The sequence below is a fragment of the Notolabrus celidotus genome, chromosome 12, assembly GCF_009762535.1.
Source record: "Notolabrus celidotus isolate fNotCel1 chromosome 12, fNotCel1.pri, whole genome shotgun sequence".
Lineage (NCBI taxonomy): Eukaryota > Metazoa > Chordata > Actinopteri > Labriformes > Labridae > Notolabrus > Notolabrus celidotus.
In genome coordinates, this window is record NC_048283.1 from 24302507 (window position 1) to 24322770 (window position 20264).

General features: G+C 39.9%; 1 protein-coding gene across 4 annotated transcripts; it reads left to right on the plus strand.

Annotated features, from left to right (window-relative positions):
* The first annotated feature begins 1552 nt into the window (after positions 1 to 1552).
* Positions 1553 to 4481, plus strand: LOC117822395 (G2/M phase-specific E3 ubiquitin-protein ligase-like). Of its 4 annotated transcripts, none has more exons than XM_034697096.1 (3): positions 1553 to 1915; positions 3057 to 3280; positions 3632 to 4481. In XM_034697096.1, exons 1-3 carry the CDS (start codon positions 1818 to 1820, stop codon positions 3886 to 3888), a joined length of 579 nt encoding a protein of 192 aa, XP_034552987.1. In that variant the 5' UTR covers positions 1553 to 1817; the 3' UTR covers positions 3889 to 4481. The 4 variants fall into 4 exon arrangements, with proteins under 4 accessions (XP_034552987.1, XP_034552988.1, XP_034552989.1 ...); XM_034697097.1 differs by having other exon boundaries at positions 1554 to 1915; positions 3066 to 3280; XM_034697098.1 differs by lacking the exon at positions 1553 to 1915 and adding an exon at positions 2187 to 2882.
* Positions 4482 to 20264: the final 15783 nt, after the last annotated feature.

The following is a 20264-nucleotide window of genomic DNA, read 5'->3' on the forward strand; positions in this document are numbered from 1 at the left end:
AAATGCTCTCACACACACTACTGAAATGCTCTCACACACACTACTGAAATGCTCTCACACATACTACTGAAATGCTCTCACACATACTACTGAAACGCTCTCATACACACTACTGAAACACTTTCACACACACTACTGAAATGCTCTCATATGAACAAATGAAATGCTGTCGGAAAAGCAGTCTGGAAAGCAGATGAGATCAGCTGGCAGCAGCAGGGGGCAGAGACAAAAAGCTGTGGTCAAGTCAGACAATTTCCAGCAGCCTTCAGTCTTCTTCTTCTTCGTGTTTTTGTTTAATTGTGGGTAGTTTAATGTGTACTATCGCCACCAGCTATGTTGGAGTGTGGACCAGCCTTATAGGAAGTCATAGAAACATTCACATCTCATTAGAACTTATTCAGATTTATTAATATGTTCTCAGACTCATACATCAGTTTGTACACAGTCTCTCCACTTGATTAAATAATGACATCAAAGTGTTCCACATGTGATTTCTATTCGTGGTTACACGTCAGTGTGACATGAATTCTCATGTAAATCAGCATCTTATCAGTTTGCTGCTGTGTATAAATGAGCTGAGCAGACCTGTCCCTCTAAACCAAATCAATACATGATTAACAGTCAAACACAGAGGAAATAGGAGAAAGGCTATATCATATTATTAATCTGTCAGATACTCAGACTGTCTGGGCTTCACATCTGTACACATGTTTTTAACAATCACATAAGATAAGATAAGATAAGATAAGATAATCCTTTAATCGTCCCACGACGGGGAAATTCAGGTGCCACAGCAGCAAGAAGACAGTGCAAACAAGAACAAAGCGAACAAGAGCAATATACAAAAAAACAACCCAAAATAGTGCAAAAAGGTACAAAGCAAAAGGCAAAATAAACAAGATCCTACAAAAATAGAAACGCCAAGTGAACGAGCATGTCTTAAGAAACTCATGTACAGGACCACACTTGAGTCTGTGTTGGTGTTATTGGTGTTGGTTATAGAGTCTGACCACTGCAGGAAGAAAGGACCTGCGGTATCTCTCTGTGAGACACATCACTGTAAAACCTCAAACCTGTTGACTCCTGGCCCGGCTGCACTAATTTTGTCAGATTGTTGTTGTAGTTAAGCTAAATACGATCTGGTTTTGACACAGTTTGTTTTATTTTGAAAGTCATAAGATGTTGATGTGGTTTCCGTGCACAACTTCCTGTCCGGCTCGATCTGCCCTATGTCTGTCATATATATATATATTTATATATATATATAAATTTATATATATATATATGTATATATATATATATATATATATATATATATATACATATATATATGTCTTTATGTGCTCTATTATCTCACAGAAATTTCAGTATGTTATGTGAAAATATTTCACTATAATGTCTGAGAGGATTTCACTTGGTCATATGAGAGCATTTCAGTATGGTGTGTGAGAGCATTTCAGTATGGTGTGTGAGAGCATTTCAGTATGGTGTGTGAGAGCATTTCAGTATGGTGTGTGAGAGTTTTTCAGTCAAAACGGAAGGTGTTTCAGTAAAACCGGAAGGGCTTCCGTTAAAACAACAAACAACAGCGGTTCACGTGTTGATCGCGTCAGCCACTGTTCGCAACAGTAATTTCTGCCCAACAGCCTGGAAGTAGCCTAACCGAGGCAGCAGCGTTACTTCACACTGTACTGGCGTCAGCGGAGACCATCAGAACCTTGTCAAATGCGACAACAGTCGGGCAGCAGCCGACTCCACGCCGCGACACGCTGGTCAGTCAGATTACGTCGCTGTTCCCCTCCGGACAGCACAGCAGCATGACATTGCCCACTGCAGCTCCAGTCCGGAGAGAGTGTGCGCCGCGTTATCAAGCGCAACGCTTCAGCTCTTGGACATCAGGCACAAGGAAGAAAAGGTAGCTATAAATAGTTTTTTTTTCTTCAAAGTATTGTTTAATCCAACGTAACATAACGCAACGCCCTGACGGATGATCCACCCAGTCGCTGAGGCGTCTAGTGTATATGTATATGCATGTAGGTGTCAGCTAGTATTGTTTGTAGTGTTGTAGCATTGTTGCTATGTTAACATACAGGAATGTGAGTCACGTGATAGGACGTCGGCAGGTAGTAAAATCAGCTGTTCTTCACTTGGTGTGTGAATGCGGCTTGATATCGATAAAATGCATTGAGTCGATGTTTTTAGGACTGTAGGAACATTTCACTGCTTGTGTTTTTAGCTGCAATAAATATACACAAACCAGCATTACTTTGGAGAGATTTCCCCTGCGCAGCCTCGTGGCAACTTTACTGTTGTTGGTTTGATAGTCGTTCTACAGTGCAGTTACAGCTTACAGTAGATGTGAGTCAGTTTGGAGAAGCAGCAGGAAGCTAAGTTATAAATGTAACATAACTGCTGTGTAAGAGGGCAGCTGCAGCTAAACATGTTTTATCCACTGAAAGGCTCACCCTAAAGAAAGTCAATTCACATGTCTACTGTACTGTATATCTCTCTCCAATAACTTCCATTTACTAAATGTTTCTTCATCACTTCCATTATGTTAAGTCATTTCTGCACTGTTGTTGCACCAAGCACAATCTAATGTTGTTATTTGGCCATATTAGTTGCTCACTTGAACGGTGCCATGTCTTAAACTAACGTTACTGACTGTTGTTACAGACTGTTACAGTCTGTAAATCCTGTTGTTTTCTGCCCCACACTGAAGCAGTAATACATTTACCAGTGATGATCTTCACTGCATATTACTGCTGAGATTAAATAAATCCTTCATCAGCATTTGAGGTTTTAAGTCATGACATGGATCTACTGGTACAGGACATTGTCATGTTTCAGGTCATCCACAGGGTTCAAGGTCCATTTCAAAGGTATTCAGTGTTAGTTGTTATACAGTCAGATCAATCTCAAAAGGAGTAATAATTTTAACCATTGACCAACAAGGTGTAAGACTAGATTCACAAAATCTGTTATGTTAGTATAAAACCACGGGACAATTTCACAGTGTACAAATTAATTATGGATTGTACTATTATTCCTTGTTGTTTGTACAGGTTCTGTGAAGGACTGAAAACTCTTGGGGTTCTGGACCAAATACGACGACATCCAGACAGCTTTCGACCCCTGTTCTGCTATGAGCCGAACACACTGACTGCTGACCAGGTGGATGATCTTTTCAGCATTCGTCTCTCTCCAGAAGGGAGCAACAAGAGAGCTGCTGAGGAGATGGTTGTTGCTTTCTGGAGGGACTATCTCCAAGATGCAGAAGGTAATTAATGGTTTAATGGTCAAATAAACTAATGCATCTATTTTTTTCGTATCATTCTTTTTATTTTATTTTTGCAAAACATTCCTGTACAACAAACATTACAGATTAAATGTATTCTCTTGGTAGTCGTAACATTATCACAAAGTAACCTGTGAATGTTGGAAGATGAAAGACCTGTTATAAATTCATTGCTATTAGAGGCATTCAGATTTTAGATGTTTTGATTTTGAGAAGTGAAATACTCTTACTGAACAATTTAGTTCAGTATCAGCTGATGTTAATTGCTTTAGAGATGATTCACATACACATTCATTGGCCCAACTACCACTGATAATATTTTTGTTTTTACAGAAGAAGAAGGGCCATCCAAACTAGAGAAGATATTGGCCTTCACAACTGGAGCATCTGTGGTACCACCTATCGGCTTTTCCCCAACTCCTTCTGTCCAGTTCATTCACAAAGGAGATGATGGCTTCTCTACATCAATGTTCCCTCTTGCCAACACATGTGTTAACTGCATCAAGTTGCCACTACATGTGTCTTACCAACTGTTCAAGGAAAAGTTTGACTTTGCATTAGGAAACACATATGGGTTTGGCAGGGCATGAACATGTCATGCTCTGAAAACTCGAGACTACCTCTGCCTGATTAGGTCTCTGTTTGTCTCTCTTGAACTGTATTTGAATGTTCGTTCCTTTGAACAAATGTTTATCATGTTCATTTATTTTTCATAAAATGTTTTACAATGTTTTAACCAAACTTTAATTCACAGAATACACTGCACAAGTGAAGAAAACATTTTAGCAAACCTTAACATAACTCTCATGTTTATTGAAGAAAGTGCAGAAGTGAAGCAAAAACATCTATTCCATGGTTCCCATCATTTTCAAGTGGGTTCACTTGTTGAATAATGTTCATTGTGGTCTCATTAATGGTTACATCTATGTCTGGGATCACAACATTATTATTAGTTTGAAGTTCAGGTAATGGCCCTTCTTCATCAATGCCATAGTAGTTGTTGGCATCAAAAATGCTGTTTATAGCTGGATGGATTCCTGCATTATTAATTACACCTGAATGCCACAGCTGAAGAGGTGTCTGCCCCCCTTGTGTGGAGAGGCCATGGTTGTTCCATTGATTGATGAATTCTGTTACTGCTCTATCAATCCTTGGTAAATAAACATAATGCAGACAAAATAAATGTAGTTCATTCAATGAATCCAGTACACCCTGTTCTTCCATGAAGTTAAATATGTTTATAAAGTGTCTAGATACAACTCTATTGAGTTCTGCCCATAGTCTCTCAATCCTTTGGTTGTGTACTGATACACCTGTAATAACACTGTTCAATCCTCTTCTTTCCAACATAAAACGGGCAACATTTATATTTTCCATACCATGATCACATCTGACCCTTAAGGGCAAGCCAAAGTCCTGTACTCCTCCGAGAAATAATGACAAGACAGTTGAGGCTCTGTTGTTGGACAAGCACCGTAAGTATATAATAGTCCGGCTGAAGCCATCCACACAGCCATGAAAGACCATACGCCACCTGACCAGCTTGTGGTTGCCATCAAAATGCCTGTTGGGAAGAAAATATATACTTAAAGAAAAATAAATATATATATCTATATCTATATAGATATATATATACATATATATGTGTGATGCACACACACACACACATACATATGTATAGATGTACTTGTTTTCCTTATACAAAACATATACTTACCATAATTGGTTAGGGGCTTGAACACTATAGACTCTTCGACGTATAGCAAGACGACGTCTAAATGATCGCCCAATAGGGTCCACTTGATGCAGGCTCTGTCTAACCCGCCAGCGCTGAATCCTCAAGCCACGTGATCTGAGGCTTCCAAGAATGTATGCTTCGCCTGCATTTGGAGTGTTCTGTAGTATATTAGTTACAACTCTGTCCAGGTCTTGAGTTGACAATACACAATACATTAATGGCTCAACTCCCAGTCTTTGTCTGTGTCTGTACAGTGTTCTTCGACTAATTCCAAAGCATGATGCAATTCTCTGCCATGACATACCGATGGACACACAGTGAGAAATTTGTTCAGTGGCTATGCTGTATCTGGGCCGTCCTGGATTGCCAGTCAAGATTGTTGGAGGTGTCAAATTTGTGGTCACTTCAGTGGATCTCTGTCTGGCCTCATGTTCATGCAGCAAGTTGCGAAAGCATCTATACAATGATCCTAGAAGGTTACTGACATCCATATCATCACACACAGCTAGAAATGCGGATAGAGTTTGAGTATGCTCATTAAGCTCTCTATAAAGCCTCTCCTGTTGGAAATTGTCAGCCTCCTCTCTTTGCAGCCTCTCAATGCATTGCAGAGCACTAGTAAAAAAAACGACAACATCCTCCTCATTGCCTCTCACTTCAAAAAATAAAGCTTGGACTTGAAAAACGAAGAATATCAGATGAACATACATTGTGGTTGAAGCCTAGGCTGAAGTACTTCAAACTCAGCAAAAATACATGCAATTCCCTGTGTGGAGTCTTCCTGTTTCTGTCAGATGACAGGAAGGCCTTCCTGTTGACCAGTAAACAGTACTGTATTCAGTATTGGACTGTTAAAGTTGACAATTCTATATCAGAGTATTGCAGTAGTGTATAAGAGCATTTTACTAGTGTGTGTGAGAGCATTTCAGTAGTGTATGTGAGAGTATTTCACTAGTGTGTGTGAGAGCGTTTCAGTAGTGTATGTGAGAGTATTTCACTAGTGTGTGTGAGAGTATTTCAGTAGTGTGTGTGAGAGTATTTCAGTAGTGTATAAAAGAGCATTTCAGTAGTGTGTGTGAGAGTATTTCACTAGTGTGTGTGAGAGTATTTCACTAGTGTGTGTGAGAGTATTTCAGTAGTGTGTGTGAGAGCATTTCACTAGTGTGTGTGAGAGTATTTCACTAGTGTGTGTGAGAGCATTTCACTAGTGTGTGTGAGAGCATTTCAGTAGTGTGTGTGAGAGCATTTCACTAGTGTGTGTGAGAGCATTTCAGTAGTGTGTGTGAGAGTATTTCAATAGTGTATATAAGAGCGTTTCAGTAGTGTGTGTGAGAGCATTTCACTAGTGTGTGTGAGAGCATTTCAGTAGTGTGTGTGAGAGTATTTCAATAGTGTATATAAGAGCGTTTCAGTAGTGTGTGTGAGAGGCAATTCTGAATAATGTCCCTGACGGCCCCTCATAGTAGTGCACAACATTACTCATACTACAAATGGAGGATCACTTCCAACACTCAAATCTGGTCCTGCACCTAGGAACTTACAGAATCTGTAAATAGAGACTCCATCTGTGACTCTAACCTTGTGATAACTTATGTTCAACTGCAGCTTGTGTTTTTTCAAATGAGGCAAATCCAACAGAGTGATGCATGGAAACACATTGTACTGGCTTAATCACCTTAAACATGTGCTTAAATCCTGCATAACCTCAGAGAACAAAGATTCACAGGTAAACACCAAAGAGCTGAGTTCTCTTTGGCACAGATGCAGTTTTAAACATGTTTCTGATTCTGAAAGGCAGTTTGTGCTGCTCACCTTGGGCCCATTCAAAGATTGCTGAAGTTGACTTTTTCTGGGCATGCCCTCCTGCTTCTGACGCCAGGCTGGCCTAATGACTGCGCCACACAGCATTTTTCTCATAACATAGCTGCTCAGTTTTGTTTTTATGTTGTTGCAGAAGGTGTTCTGTGATTTTGTCTGAGATGTGAACAAACTGAAGTTAACTTTAAGAGTCTAACAGTGAAATGTATGTTGCTTTCCCCTCCATCAGACAGTTTGAGAGGAAGGACGAGTCACTGCCTCAGAAAGCTGAAGTAAAGAAGCAGCAAGTGAAGAAAACTTGGAGTCAGAGTCTGTACTTTCTCTCTTTTTCTCTAACCTTCAATGCATACATAAACGTGCAAACTCAAACGCACACCAACACACACATGTAGACACAAACACAGGTACACACACACACACATACACACACACACATACACACACACACACACACAGTGAACACACACAGTGAACACACACAGTCGTTCATACAGCCTTACCCAACTCCACTCTGCTCATGTGTGAAATGAGCAAGGGTCTTATCTCTTGGAAACACACCACTGAGCCAGAGGAGAAGTGGAGAGAGGGAGACACACAGCGGGAGAGGAGGGAGGAGAAAGAGCAGGAGGGGGAGAAAGATTGAGAGAGAGGGAGGTGTCACGTGGTGTGCATGCTGATGACTGTGGATTTTGGAATCTGCTGCAGACTCTGGAGGTCTCAGGCTGAGCTATTATCAAGCTTCTGTTCCTCTATTACACCCCTTCACTGACCTCAGCAAGCTGGCAGAACACACACACATACACATACACATACACATACACATACACATACACATACACACACATCCTCCGCACACGCACACACCCTCCACACACACACACCCTTTACTTTTTATCATATAAACTCTGGGCTGATCAAATAATAAGTTGTGAGATAGTTAATCTCAGGGCTGAGAGGGTTAAAGTTTGAGGAAGTTCATGCAAAATCCAGCTGATGTTTGACAAAAGCAAGCCTCAAGGAGTCTAATCCAAAGTGTGCCTCGATCTTTATGAATACAGCGTCCTTAATCCAGATAAAAAAAAATCCCCCAAAAGCATGAAACAGAGAGAAAATGCATCATACTGTCATTACTATTCTGTAGGTTAACTCCACATGCCTGCTGTTTTTAAAACTCTGCACAAAAAAAGAGACAAAACCAACCTTAGATTTGTCCCCTTAAGGCCAAGGCAGTTAATAACAGTGTGTCAAATGAATAATCAGTTGAATCTACAGCTCCCCTCGGCCTAACAGAGCTTTATCAAAAGTTCAACTCTCTTTTTTCTTTATTTGTAGCTGAACTGAAATGGTTCAGTCTCACAGCTCTCCTATAAACTGTTTTTCCAAATCAGCTCAGCTCTTCGAAATAGTTCTGCTCAGGATTCTCGGGACAACAGAGCAATACAATAAAACAGAACATTTACATCAGCTGAACTTTTTTTAACAAGGCTTCATTTGTTACTCCAGGAGGTGAGCAGTAGTAACTGATTATCAAGCCTTTAATGTGTTATCATAAATAGTTGTAACAAGGTGCAGAGAACGTTATTTACAAGAGTTATGGAAAAAAACTTTTTTGCACACACAATTTTAAAGATAATTTTATCATTAGGCATAGTTTAGCATTACAACCTATCATGGAATACCATCTCAGCTCACTCTTTACAACCAAATCAAGAAAAACATTAACGGTCACCTCTAGTGTCCACTTGAGGCTGTCCCCAAAAGCCAAGAAGTCCCTGTTAGGTCCCATGTTAAAATTCACATTTTTACAGCAAAATTAAACACGCAAGTGAAGACTTAGGTCAGTGGCACTGGTGGCCTGAGGATCTATTTGGCCTGCTTTATGAGGTGACTGTGAAAAGGAAATATGAGTGACCAGTCCTCTCTGAATGCACACATCATCATATTTGAGTGTGAGTCTCACTTTTGGTTTATTGTGCTTTGTTAGCTGCTGTACTTATCCAGACCCCGTCTGCAGAATGTAACATCATAACTAAGCAGCCATGCTAATAACAGCGTGACAAAACAGCTTTTGTGCTACTCAGTGAGCACGTCTCTCTGTGGAGGAATTAAGACCTAGAAATAATGAGTACAACAGAATGATCATATAGTATTGAAGGCAGAGTGTTTCAACCAGACAAAATAGCAAACATAATTAAGTCAAACTGCACTAAGTTATTACAACGTAAAGTCAACGTAGAAGAATAAACCAGGCCTCAGTATGCTTTCATAAAATCATGCAGGGGTGGAAAGAAATCATATTACATTCATGTTACAGTTATTGAGTAACTTTTTCGTATACTTAAGTGTTTTGTGTGGAAAGTATCGTACTTCACTAGATTTTACATATCATCAGTTACTGAGTGATACAAGCTCTTCATCAGCTGCTAGCAGCCAGTGGTTTGGATGATGCATATGCTGCAAAAAACTCAAATCTTACCAAGTTTGTCTCATTACTTTGTCAAAACATCAAATCACACAATATAAACTTCACAAGCCCAAATATAAATCTTGTTTCAATGTATCACAAGCCAAACTCTTCTTGATAAATTCCTTCAAATAAGTTTTACATATTTTCTCAAGAAACCTATCAACAACATTTTGCTCACTGCATTGGCACATTGGCAGCCATTACTTTCTGCTCGTTACAATTAATGAAGTCCTTATTCTTGAGGGTGCAGGGACCATCTACAATTTGCAGTACTGACAAATTAAGATGCTGCAAATGCATTCAATAACTTCACGCTGGATAGTTACAGAATCGAAATCACTTTGTACATTAATGCTGTTGGTTATATTACAATAATTAGCTTGGGAAATATGCTCTTACATAATTTGGGGGGCATGTCTTACTTCCTTCACCCTCACTGTCATTTGTCAAAGTAAGAACCCAGTACTTGAAGTGCTTTTCAAACTTCTACTGGACTAGATTAACAGACGGATAGTTTTACTCCTACTATGTGTGGCGTTATAAATGATTGAGTATGATGCACAGCAGCCTGGACATGTTTGCATGTCCTGTTATATAAAGACGAGTTTACCTGCTGACATCTGAGGAGTGCATGATTCTAAAACTCTCCAGACATTTACAAAAACTTTACAGAAACACGAAACTGTAGATCCATTAAGGTCCTAAAGTAACAGAGTAACACTGGTTAAAGGTAAGAGGGTTTATAGAGGGTTTAGTTTACTTCTGCTCATGTAAAGATCTCTAAAACCTCCAGATGTTTCTGTGGAGCTTACTGCAGGATTCTGAATATTGGAAATGAAACATCAGTGGTCTCTTGAATCTCACAGTTTTGACAGAGGATTAGGAAGGTTCTTACTTTCTCTTACATTTAACAGCTTCTGTCACCCGTCCCTCTTTCCACGGCTTCCTTAAACACTGGTGTCTCAAACGTGGGGTTTTGCATATATAGTGGGGTGCTGTAGGTCAGGGAGAGAGCACAGTTTGGTGAGGGATGGATGATAACTCCCTGTCCTGGTGCAGTCTCAGAGCCCTCCTAAGCCCTCCTGTAGGTGATAGTTTCCATGAGATGCTGAGAGGAGGCTGACTTCTGCAGACCGTTGGATTGTGTGCTCCTGTTGTTGGATCACAATCTTGTGACTGACAGAGTAGTGAGTCAGGGTTTCTGTGTACTTTTACCTGAACGAGAGCTCTGGATCCAGAATAATCTTCAGTGTTTCTTTCATCTAAGTCCTTTTATTTCACCAGACAAACTCTGAAGATGTTTGTTTTGCATCTGAAAGTGGTGTCTCTGCTGTGTATTTTCCCCCGCTGTGCTGAGTGCCTGCTGTTCCTGAGTGCTACGGATTTTAACCACAGCCTGCTTAAATCCACTATTGAAATTGGTTAAACAGAAAGTTTCTAAAGAAAATAGACACCCTACTGAGGGGAATAACAGGGAGGAATAATTAAATAGACATGGGAGAGAGGGAGGAGGATGTGGTGAAGAGGAATCCAGATGGGAGCTGGTATATAAATGAAAACAGTTTGACCTCAGATTGGAAACATGAGAAACAACAGCTGCATGATTCAGAATCATCCATGCTAGCTGACGTCTGATACTTGAGTAATTGGTGCAGATGAGCCATTACTACATTACTGAACATGCGTGTGATGCACAGGCTCAGGGGCTCGAGGTATAAGAGAAACAACGGCAAAGACACAAACAAATACGAGGAGATGCAGGAGGACCGTTTCAATCAGCAAAAATGCCACAAACAGTGAAATGACTACAAAAGATTGGAGATAACAACAAAAAGGCAACCACAATAACACACCCATGACTGCAAGGCAACACAAGACAACAAATGCACAAACTGGTCTACCAAGACGTAAAATAAGCTACAAAGGACTTCAAAGAGAAAAAAATATCTAAGGCAATATGCACAAATTAAATTAAATGAAAAGACACAAAAAAGAACAACAAAATGACACACATTTCTACATTTAAATGAGGTGCAGAGATTTCCTGCCAGTAAAGAAGAGTTGGAGGTCTTTCCCTCTCTGTGCTGGAGGCTCTGTCTCATAATCTGCACATAAAAAGAAGCAAACAATGACTGCATGACTCAAACACAATAATTTAATTTTGCATATTACAAAAAAGTGGCACAGTAATTTAGGCACAGCAAAAAAAATGACATCATTCAAAGGTAATGAACTCTGTGTTCAACACGCCCAGCCTGAGAATCCTCTTTGCAGAGAGATCAGGGGGATTTAAAAAGAGAGGCGAGTATAATTTTGGTCCTTGAACTAACAAAATAAAAGTCAAAGCATTAGAGTAATCCAGCAGCAGAAGAGAATGCACTCAGGTTTGCCAATAACAGATGCTTCAATTGATCTGCACACCTTCCCTTTCCTCCTCTCCTCCCACGTAATCATGTCTCTATATGGTCACTGCTGAGGACGGGATGCTTCCTGCAGATCTCTACCACCACCCTGTGGAGCATGAAGGTACTGCAGTTTGAACAGACGCTATGATGACATGTACTAAATGCAGCTGCCTCTACATGGGGATAGGGGCATGTATAGTGGTTGAATCCTGTGATGTAACCAAATATCTTCATAACAATCAGATCGATTTGTTTTGAAAGGAGCTTTTCATCTCTTCAGTAGAGTTTATCTGACCCTACAGCCAGTGCCTCAGAGGACTGCAGCTCTTGCTCAGAATGTAAATGGGGCATCTGTTGAATGCAAATCAGAAAACACCTTAAAGTGTCAAGTTAAATCCAAACATCTGTGGATTAATCAATCACTCAGTCAAACTCAAACTCTGATAAAACTAAATCTTCAATAATGAACTGAAACATAAACATGTTGTTGTTGTTGTTGTTGTTGTTGTTTGTTTACATGCATATTTCCCTCCACTATTTATCTTTTTACACAACAACACTTTGAGTTTTTCTCTTGTGTTGTGAAAAATGCAAAAGGACAAGATTAATTTCCAGACACCTTGAAAGAGAGAATGAGTCACAAATCTGAAAAGAGGTAAACAGAAAAAGATGGATGGTTTTTTTTTTGGTTTTTTTTTTTTTCATAAAAATAGTAACTTATTTCAAGAGCTTCTAAAAGATGACTGTCTGAGCTATGAAATGTGGATGCACACTGAAGAAGACAATACATTTTTATTTTTTTATTATTATTCTATAACCAGTTTTATCTGCAGGGAAAATGCTCATAGATATGATACCCATCTTTCCTGCGCGTTCAGTTCCAAGTCATAGGGGGGTGCAGCCTATCCCAGCCGTCATGGAGTGAGACGCGGGTTACAAGCTGGACAGGTTGCTAGTCCATCACAGAGCTGATATATAGACAAACAACTATTCACGCACACTCATACCCATGGGGGAGTTAGAGTCACAAATTAACCTGACCAGCATGTGTCGAGTTTTGACCATGAATCTTGCTGTGAGGCGACAACCACTGCGCCCCCGTACCGCCCTTAGATAAGATAGCAGTCGAACAATTTTGGACTTTGTCTTTTATTGCCGTCTTGATGCTTCCATCTGCTGACAAGCTTTTTTTCCTAAGGCTGATTTCCTTTTCCAGCAGGACTTGGCACCTGCCCACAGCGCCAGAACTACCACCACATAGTTTGTTGACTCTGATACAAGCCTGACCTGCACCTTACTAATCTGTGCAGTATTTGGCAAGAGGAAGATATGAAACACCTGACACAAAAGTATGAACAAGCAGAAGGCTGTTTGAAAAGCAATCAGGGGTTTCAACAACACCCAACACAGCAGTGCTACAGGCGGGTTACCTCCATACCGTGCCACACTGATGCTGTAGTTCATGGTTGGACAGAAGTTGGACATTTCTGTGTTTGAAATCCTTTTTTGGTTAATCTTAGGAAATATTCTAACAATTTGAGGTACTAGATTTACTAGATAATCATCAATATGTACACAAAAATGAAGGCTTGAAATATTTCAGTTTACATTCATAAGTATAGAACATATGACAGTATTAAACTTGTTCAATTAAAGTTTGAAAATAAATTAAATTCTAACTTATTTTGAGCTGCACCTGTATGTAAAGAGTATGAATTTGTGTCTTTTCTCAGCAGCTGAAGATGCATCTGCTGTCATATCATCATCCTGATCTCACTTAGTGGATATAACCTCACTGTCAGCTGCTGTCTGTTTGTGCTCTGAGCGGCCCTACAACACAAACCTGTGTGTTATTTAAGGGCACCTGGAGGGACATGCATGTAGACAGAGCATCACTGAGGTCAGAACGGTTGTATTATAAACACCCACAGGCATGTTTCACCCAGCTGATATAAAACTGTTTGATACATCATTTATTTTCCTAAATGTTTCCCCCACAGCTGTTTGGAGTTTTTAGATAACGTCAGGGTTTCCTGCTGGTTGGACTAAAGGCACTTTTCCTCTGATTTAAGGTGGGTTAGTTGAAGCTGGCAGGCAGATTTTAAGGCATCACTTTTTCTTGAAGCAGGACTTTAATTCAGGACGTTTTGTGGTTTCCACTTGTAGCTGCATGCCTCACTCTCCCCCTCTAATGTTTGTATGTCATTAGCTGTCTTGTCAATAAATCTAAACAATCCATCCATTGATTGAACAGTGATCCAACATTTCATTTTTCATCTTTGAAGACATGAGACCTCACAGTGTTGCCAAGAGCTGCTTCAAACTTTGGAGCTGAAATATTTAATCCCATCTCAACTCAACTCATTTTATACATATAGCACCTTTCATACATCCAAGCATACATCTAAGTGCTTCACAAAAGAACAGAGAGACAGAAAACAACAGCAATATATAAAATGTATATATATATAAAAAAAAAAATTACAATAATATAAATCAAATAAAATCAGAGAATATATCAGAAAAATACATTATAATAATTGCAGTTAAATCAATACATTAGATACAAGTACAATTACATTAAAATCAATAAAATAAAATTAGGGAAATATCATCCTAATTATTAGAACAAAATAACTACAATAAAATAATTACAGTAAATATTGGTAAAATAAAATAATTACAATAAAATCAATAAAATACAATCAGATAAAAGTCAGAAAAAATAAATAAATACAATAAAATCTGTAAAATAAAATATAAATAATATATAATATAATAAGAGAGAATAAATTTAAAAATAAATAAAAATGATGCTAAAACAATGGTCACATTGGTAATAATGCAGTCTAGGGCAAATTAATATTATATTAGTAAGGAAATTATTCCAAATTAAAAGCCAGATTAAAAAGTCTTTAGTTTACTTTTAAAAACACCCAGAGAGCTTTCTGTTTTAATGTCCAGATGTAGAGAGTTCAGAGTTTAGGGTCATAAAAACAGAAAGCTCTCTGGCCGGCACTTGTGAGGGACACAAGAGGACCATTTAAAAGGGAAGCATTTCGAGACAGCACTTCAGAGGAACATGAAACTGAGTCTGTACGGTCCGGTACTGTTGCATTCACTACAGATGGATGGACATCATTCATCCAGTTGCATTATTCTGTTTTGTTTTTCTCTTGATGAAAGGTAAGAAGAGATCGGTCGTCGGCCGCCTGTATTTAAACTCAGTCAAAATCGTATTGCAGACATGTTGGTGGAAGCAGGAGTATTCGAAGAGAACCCACACACATCGTAGTCCACGCATAAAGGCTTCTGTTATCAGGGGATTGACACCTACCTATCTACACCTACATTACGTTATTGTTTTACTTTTACTAAAAGGTTGAAGTATGTTAGCTAAATACAAAGAGGGAAGTCTTTGTAGTTAGCTAAAACTGGGAAGTCATTTCAGGGGCTGGACAATCCTGCTTATGAGTCTCTAGATTTGCAACGTGTGCCACAGGAAAGTCTGCAGATATGTTGACTCACTGATACTGTGAGATCGGGCAATAAAGAGTTCACATCAGAGCACTCATGCATAGGAAAAGTTGAGAGCTAGACACGCCTTGTTGAGTCAGTGTGTGGTTGGGATTCGTCCGCCATCACTCTTCATGCTTTCACTCTCATGATGATTCCTCCCCATGTATGAAAATTTTAACTCAAACAAAGGTTGTACCAAGCTGCTGTAAAGATGACCGTACATCATACGTGGACAGTCTCAGCTTGTCGCATGATGTCTGTATTAATGTGTGATTATATAAATCTGTCTTCAGACTTAACAGGGAGAGTCACATTCCTTTGTACGCACAGCAAACTCTCTGTTATCTACGTGATTTTATTTTCTTCTCTTTGTCTAAATAACAGTTTTAGATAATCTGTGGTAGAAAATTGCAGGGATCCTTACGGTGACAGCGTTTTCATCTCTGTGGGAAGCTGATACCATCTAGACAGACAGCTCCATGTTTAATGTTCCCCCTTTCACTCCGTCATTCAGACAGACCATTAGGCCCCTTTATCTCCCACCGGTCAGCCTGTCCAATGAGCAGCGGAGAGAATGAAAAAAAGAGTGGATGACAAGAAAGGCGATTAGGAACATTAAAACATGACTCAGCTGTTGGAAAAACCTCAAGATGTCACACTGAATTTGTGGAAGTTGATCTTTCCTCACCTATTAAAGCTGACTGATACTGTTTTAGTACACCTTTACAAATCCAGAAGGCAGACGAGTGAAAGGCCTCCAAAGAACTGAATATTCAGAAGACACTTCAGGGAATTAAAGGGGAAAGATGTTTACACACCTTGTATTTACAGAGTGTTGTGATGAGCCCCCACCAAAAATAAAAGTCAGTGAATGGGCTTCATTATTTGAGACAGACAGGACAGATTAGCCTTTTTTCATTTCATTGTGATAGCTTCTCTGTTTGATGAGAAGGTTCTTCTGATTCTTCATGTTTTTGATGACCTGTAACCTTTGTTTTAGACGAGCCCCAAACCTCAAGTCCAAGTCAAGTCCCAATAACCTGCACCCAAGTCCTCATTGTTAATACCAGCCTGAACCTGGACTGATGGACTGTGTGGGACCTTTTGTTTACGTTTAGTCGACACATTTCATTTCCTCACATTAGATTCCTACTGATCCTGTCGGCGTGTCTAGAGATTTAAATATCAATTAAGTTAGAGCTCTGTGTGTCGTGCATTAAAAGCACATCATACTTCTCTTAATTGGGACAGGGAGACACGCTCATCATCATCATCATCATCATCATCATCATCATCATAATTGAACTAACCAAACATTTTGGCCAACAGTGTCTCACTAACCTTTCTATGTACATCCTGGACAGACTTCTCTTAAAGTTTGAGCTTGTCCCTGTTGTCCCCTCGGTGGTTCTTTTACATATCAGACATGTTGCTCTGCTCTTTCTTGCATTTGCTCTTTCCGCATGATTTTGATCCTGGAAGGAAATGTTGCTGACCAAGCAAGTGAAGACGCATGCATGTGAGCACATATTTCAGTACCTGCTTCTTTATCAAATAAGTCTGAGTCCTCATATCAATCCTTAAAGTCCTTGTGCAGGCATTGCACAAGTCAGTGTACAAGTCAGAGCCATCAGTGTTCAAGTCCAAGTCAACTTAGGTCTTGACTTAAGGACTACAACATTTCCTGTAGCATTTCTGGTAGTGTTAGGATCTGAATGTATCAGATATCTTTATCAAACTTACAAAGCATATTTCATATTACCAAGGAAGGAATCATTTTCCATGAGGATCTTCCTTAATCAAGTTTCATCTTCTAGACAAACTAAACAAGGACTAAAAGAGTCATGTGTTCAAAGACTGGCTGTAGTGGCTGCTATACGCAGGTTTTCAGAGAAGAGTGTCTGTGAGTGAAACCTGTCGTCCCCTTCAACCCAAACTTTAAAAGCAGAGTCCCTGAATAGTCCTCGCCATTCAGAGACTGATTTAGGTCAGTGCAGTGTTAGTGAAGAAATGTCTGATGATGTAATATTTAAAAATATAGAAAAAGTTTGAAAGTACTGAACTGTGATGTCTCCACACCTCAAAGACTTAAATCTCAGCGAGTGTATTAGTACAGTTTCTGGAGTCACAACCACCTGACACGTTCAGATATCTGTCTTATTTTAAGATATTTCAAGCCAAAAATAAGATCTTGGTTGCTTGAAGTGATGAGTAAAGATCTCTGCAAGTGAGGCAAGCAAACCAGGCTGTCTTACTAACCAGCTGGCTGTGTTCAATACTTGATTCTGATTGGTCAAACCCCCTTGACAGCAGTTATTCATTCTAAACAACAAGAGCAACGCCAGGGACATACATATCAAATCTAGTGTACTGTTTATGATTTCACTTCTTCCTGATGACAGTGAGATAAAAAGGTTACTTTCTGATATCATCGTTAAACAACAGAGGATAATTTTCTCAGTTTATTTGGAGAGCACAAAACTTTAGATTGGTGTTTAATGGCTGACCAAACACCAGCAGAGAGAAGGAGAGGAGAGGAGAGGAGAGGAGAGGAGAGGAGAGGAGAGGAGAGGAGAGGAGAGGAGAGGAGAGGAGAGGAGAGGAGAGGAGAGGAGAAAAACAGCTGAAGTGAAAGAGACATTGACCAAACTAAGGAGGCAGACACCAAGCAACCACAAACCAAGATCCAGCAGGACACATTCAAGTCACGGTGTTGTCACCCTGTTGGGATTATATTCTGCATAAAGGCCAGCTACTTATACTTTATCCCTTAAATGCATGACCATTTCAACTGTCAAACACTCTCCTTATGGCAACTATCTAAAGCTGTTAACTATTAAACAACACTCAAACACCAAGCACACAAGAAATAAGAAAATACTTATTACAAACTAATCTGTGCACTCACTGAAGGAGCTGAGTATTTTCTATTTTTTGGGGTGGTAACTTGAGGAAATGTCATCAAACTTTAGACTAAAACAATGTCATTTAAAGTGTTTTTACTGCAGTCAAATTTGACGAAGACATTAAGGGTATCACATTAACATCAAACTAATTCCCATGAAACCCCTCCATGGGTCACCACCTTAATGTGGTGGAGGGGTTTGAGTGCCCAATGATCCAAGGAGCTGTGTTGCCCCTGGTAGGGTCTTCCAAGGCAAACAGATCCTAGGTGAGGGGACAGACAAAGTGCGGCCCGAGACACCCAAAGGCGGAGGCCAAAGGCAGGGGCCAATGGCGGGGGCCAAAGGCGGGGGGCCAAAGGCGGGGGGCCAAAGGCGGGGGGGGGGGCAAAGGCGGTCCGGTCCCCGGTTACGGAAACTGTCTTTTGGGACATGGAACGTCACCTCTCCGGTGGGGAAGGAACCTGAGTTGGTGCAGGAGGTTGAGAGATAGCGGCTAGATATAATCCGGCTCACCTCTACGCACAGCTCGGGTTCTGGAACCAACCTTCTCGAGAGGGGTTGGACTCTTCTTTGCTGGAGTTGTGCCAGCTGAAAAGCAGAGGGCAGGTGTGGGCTTACTCACTCATTTTTGCAGGTATTTGGTCATAAACTAAAGTATAACACTACTGCTTGGATGAAAGACCTAGAAAAGAATTAAGGGAAGCATAACTAAATAATCAGGGAACCATAAATATGCATAAAAACATGCATCAAATGGTGTCCCACTTTATCTATAAAAATATGGATGTATGCTGAATCAACACAGCTGTGAAGAACAGCAAAGAAAAACAAAGAAGAAACACATCAACCCCATTATTGTGATGGTGATATTTCAGTCTGGATGAAGGCAGTGAACTGAAGGACTAACACTGCCTCTGCCGTAAATGTGGCTATAAACTTCCTTGCCTCCTTATTTTTCCTGAAATTGATTCTGTGAACAGTTTAATGTTTTCAATTTAAGTGCAATAGTTGTTTTTGGGGAGTCTAACTGAGAGAGAGAGGCATTAACAAATGAGTCCAAATACATGTGGAGCAGTCGAGTGGTAACAGCAGCCTCACAGTGCCAATGAAGCCCAACACTAAAACTGTCCCAGCAAGGCAACGCCACTTTGTTAACTGTTTATTTCACAACCGAGAACTCACTGTTGGACCTAGAGTGAGAGTTTACAGTCTCTGGACGATGTAAACACTCGTAGTGTATTAAGTACTCTATTATAAGACTATTTACTGTAGGACTTGGATATGGCCTACAGGGGAAGCGTTATGGTGAGATTACTGTACCACAGTTTGGGACTCAAACTTTGTGATGATATAAGCAAACAGCTGTCCCGTTTCTGTCCTCTTCTTTCCTTCACTTTTTCTCCTTCTTTTCCATGTGACACTAAATAACATCCCCCTTCATACACAGACACACACAGCACGCCCTATTTTTGACATCATCCTCCATCACCTGATGTAGCTGAAATGAAGCATGAGCAGCCTCTGCCTCAGCTCAACTGGAATCAGGCTCAAAGGGATTTTTTTAAGATCCACTATTTTGCATAAAATATGGGACTTTACTGAGTGTTAGGTGTCAGGAATTAGAGTTCCCATTCCTCTTGCATGTAAAGTTTCTGAAATCATCCCAGTTTGCATCAGATTAGACCATGTGACAAAGCAGGAGGAGGTGAAACTCATCAAACAGCTCATCCAAAGACAGAAAGATGCCATCATTGTATGGATTCTTTATTCTGGGTTCTCCTTACTGACTGTACACTGCCACCTACTGATCACACTGCAGGACTGCACCTTTTCAGCACAGTCTTCATTTAAATTCCCCACAGTGATGCTGGAGCAGGTAAAACCTGGTAAACAGTGACAGACAGGAAGACAACAACAAAGGCCAAACTCATGACACAAAGAGTGTTCAGGGACAACAAAAGAGTCACATGATCATATCAGAGTTTACCCACTTCCTCGTCGAGATGCATCCATCTATCTATCTATCTATCTATCTATCTATCTATCTATCTATCTATCTATCTATCTATCTATCTATCTATCTATCTATCTATCTATCTATCTATCTATCTAT